Source organism: Manacus vitellinus, unplaced genomic scaffold (genome assembly GCF_001715985.3).
Source record: "Manacus vitellinus isolate BGI_N305 unplaced genomic scaffold, ASM171598v3 scaffold_14_pilon, whole genome shotgun sequence".
Classification (NCBI taxonomy): domain Eukaryota; kingdom Metazoa; phylum Chordata; class Aves; order Passeriformes; family Pipridae; genus Manacus; species Manacus vitellinus.
The window spans coordinates 9,494,802-9,496,396 of NW_021939063.1; the positions used below are offsets into that span (position 1 = coordinate 9,494,802).

Below are 1,595 nucleotides of genomic sequence, written 5' to 3' on the forward strand. Positions count from 1 at the left end.
AGGAGAGAAGACACACAGCTGTCAGTCCCTGCCTGGGGCACTCACCACCCTCCTGGCACCCGCGTGGTGCTCACAGAGATCCACACTCAGCTTCTCCCGCTGCCTCCCCCAGGCACTGCACATCCATCACAGCATCCACCGAAAGGACCTGAGACCCCAAGGCTGCTGTTGCCCCTGAGCACACTCTGGGGGTCTCAAAACTGGCACTTCGTGAGCACCAAGCCTGACAAAGTCCAAGAAGTGTTTGGACAACACTCTCAGACACATGGTGGGATTGTTGCGGTGTCCTGTGCAGGGTAAGGGTTGGACTGGCTGATCCCTGTGGGCCCCTTCCAACTGAGAAATTGTGTCATTCTCTGAAAGGAGGTACGAGTACCCTTGGCACCCTCCCCTCCCTGTTCCCAAGACGGTCCTTGGGTAGAATGTCACCGCTGTCCCCACTGAGGTGACAGGGGGGCTCTGGGCACAAGGGCCACAGTGGCTTTGAGTGCCACACCCCACTCCCAAAATCAGGGACCCGCCCCCTCCCATTCCAGAGCCTCACATTCTTGAGGAACTCCTCTGCCACAATGCGGGCCCTGGCATTGACAGAGAGCTTCATCTCGCTGATTTCCTTGTCGATCTCCTCCATGAAGTGGATGACAAAGTCCACCAACTTGTGCTTGTACATCTGCTCCGTGTGGAAGTTTGTGATCAAGAAGCTGATGTCGTAGCCCTGGGAAAGAGAGAAGTGCACCGGGGATCAGCACCCAAGTCACTGACATGCAACCTCACATCCCAGTTCTGCCCTGGACACCCTCCCAGTGCCAGGAGCAGAGCTGGGGGCTGCTCTGCCCCCTCTCTGCCCCCTCACCTCCACGGGCTTCCTGCGCAGGATGAAGAAGTTTTCAGCCCTCATCATCATGAAGCGCATGAATTTGTGGCACAAGATCTTCTCGATCTCGTCGGCCTGGGGAGAGAAAAGGGAAGTAAGGCTTCCTCTGAGGCAGGAGCTGCCAGCCCCTGCCCACGCCCCCTCACCTGCTTCACAGCGATGCTGACACGCACGGAGTTGATGGAGCCCTCGATGAGTACCTTCTCCTTCTCGTTCCTGCTGATGATCACCGGCTGCAACAGCAGCTCTTTGCTGCTCCTGCAGAGGAAGGGCAGGGGTGACTCAGAAGGCAGTATTCACTGCGAGGTACAGGGAAGCGGAGCCGCGGGGATCACAGAGATGGGGGGGTTGCTGCAGGATGCTTCCCGCCCCCCCAGGACGTCCCTCCCTCGTCCCCAAGCTGGATCCCCTCCTCCTTCCCGCAGCTCCCCGGCTCCCTGCCGGCACCAGCGCTGTGCCCGAGGGCCAGGGGGTGCCCGGAGCAGGGCAGAGACCGGCCCGCGTCCCCCGGGGCGGGCAGCGGGGGCTCCGCAGGGCTCCCCCGGTATCCCCCTCCCCCTACCTGACTTCCACCTCGGGCTTGTTGTGCCGCTCCACCACTTGCGAGGAGAAGTTCTCCAGGCACAGCGCAGCCTGCAGCGTGGCGCGCACCGCGTTCAGGTACGGGCGCAGCGTGGCGGTCTGCGGGGACACGGCGGTGCCGTCAGACCGCGCACCGGGG

The 1,595-nt window shown here is 61.8% G+C and overlaps 2 protein-coding genes across 2 annotated transcripts in view; one reads left to right on the top strand and one right to left on the bottom strand.

The window, feature by feature from the left end:
• Window positions 1-42: 42 nt before the first annotated feature.
• ARPC4 (actin related protein 2/3 complex subunit 4) lies at window positions 43-1,550 on the bottom strand. Its single transcript, XM_029958343.1, has 4 exons — window positions 1,437-1,550; window positions 1,021-1,132; window positions 854-949; window positions 43-715 (listed from the first exon to the last, which is right to left on the bottom strand). The coding sequence occupies exons 3-4, from the start codon at window positions 911-913 to the stop codon at window positions 350-352; spliced, it is 426 nt and encodes a 141-aa protein (XP_029814203.1). The 5' UTR covers window positions 914-949; window positions 1,021-1,132; window positions 1,437-1,550; the 3' UTR covers window positions 43-349.
• Window positions 1,067-1,595, top strand: part of TADA3 (transcriptional adaptor 3) — a 5,012-nt gene continuing 4,483 nt past the window's right edge. Inside the window, exons 1-2 of the mRNA XM_029958334.1 lie at window positions 1,067-1,180; window positions 1,275-1,534. Of these exons, the coding sequence (XP_029814194.1) occupies window positions 1,067-1,180; window positions 1,275-1,534 (374 nt within the window). The remainder of the gene's footprint in view (window positions 1,181-1,274; window positions 1,535-1,595) is intronic.

Coding starts and splice junctions, on each gene's coding strand:
- ARPC4 (XM_029958343.1), bottom strand. CDS start 913: ATGCGCTTCATGATGATGAGGGCTGAAAACTTCTTCATCCTGCGCAGG. Junction 716..853: donor TGCGCAGGAAGCCCGTGGAG/GTGAGGGGGCAG, acceptor TCTCTTTCCCAG/GGCTACGACATCAGCTTCTT.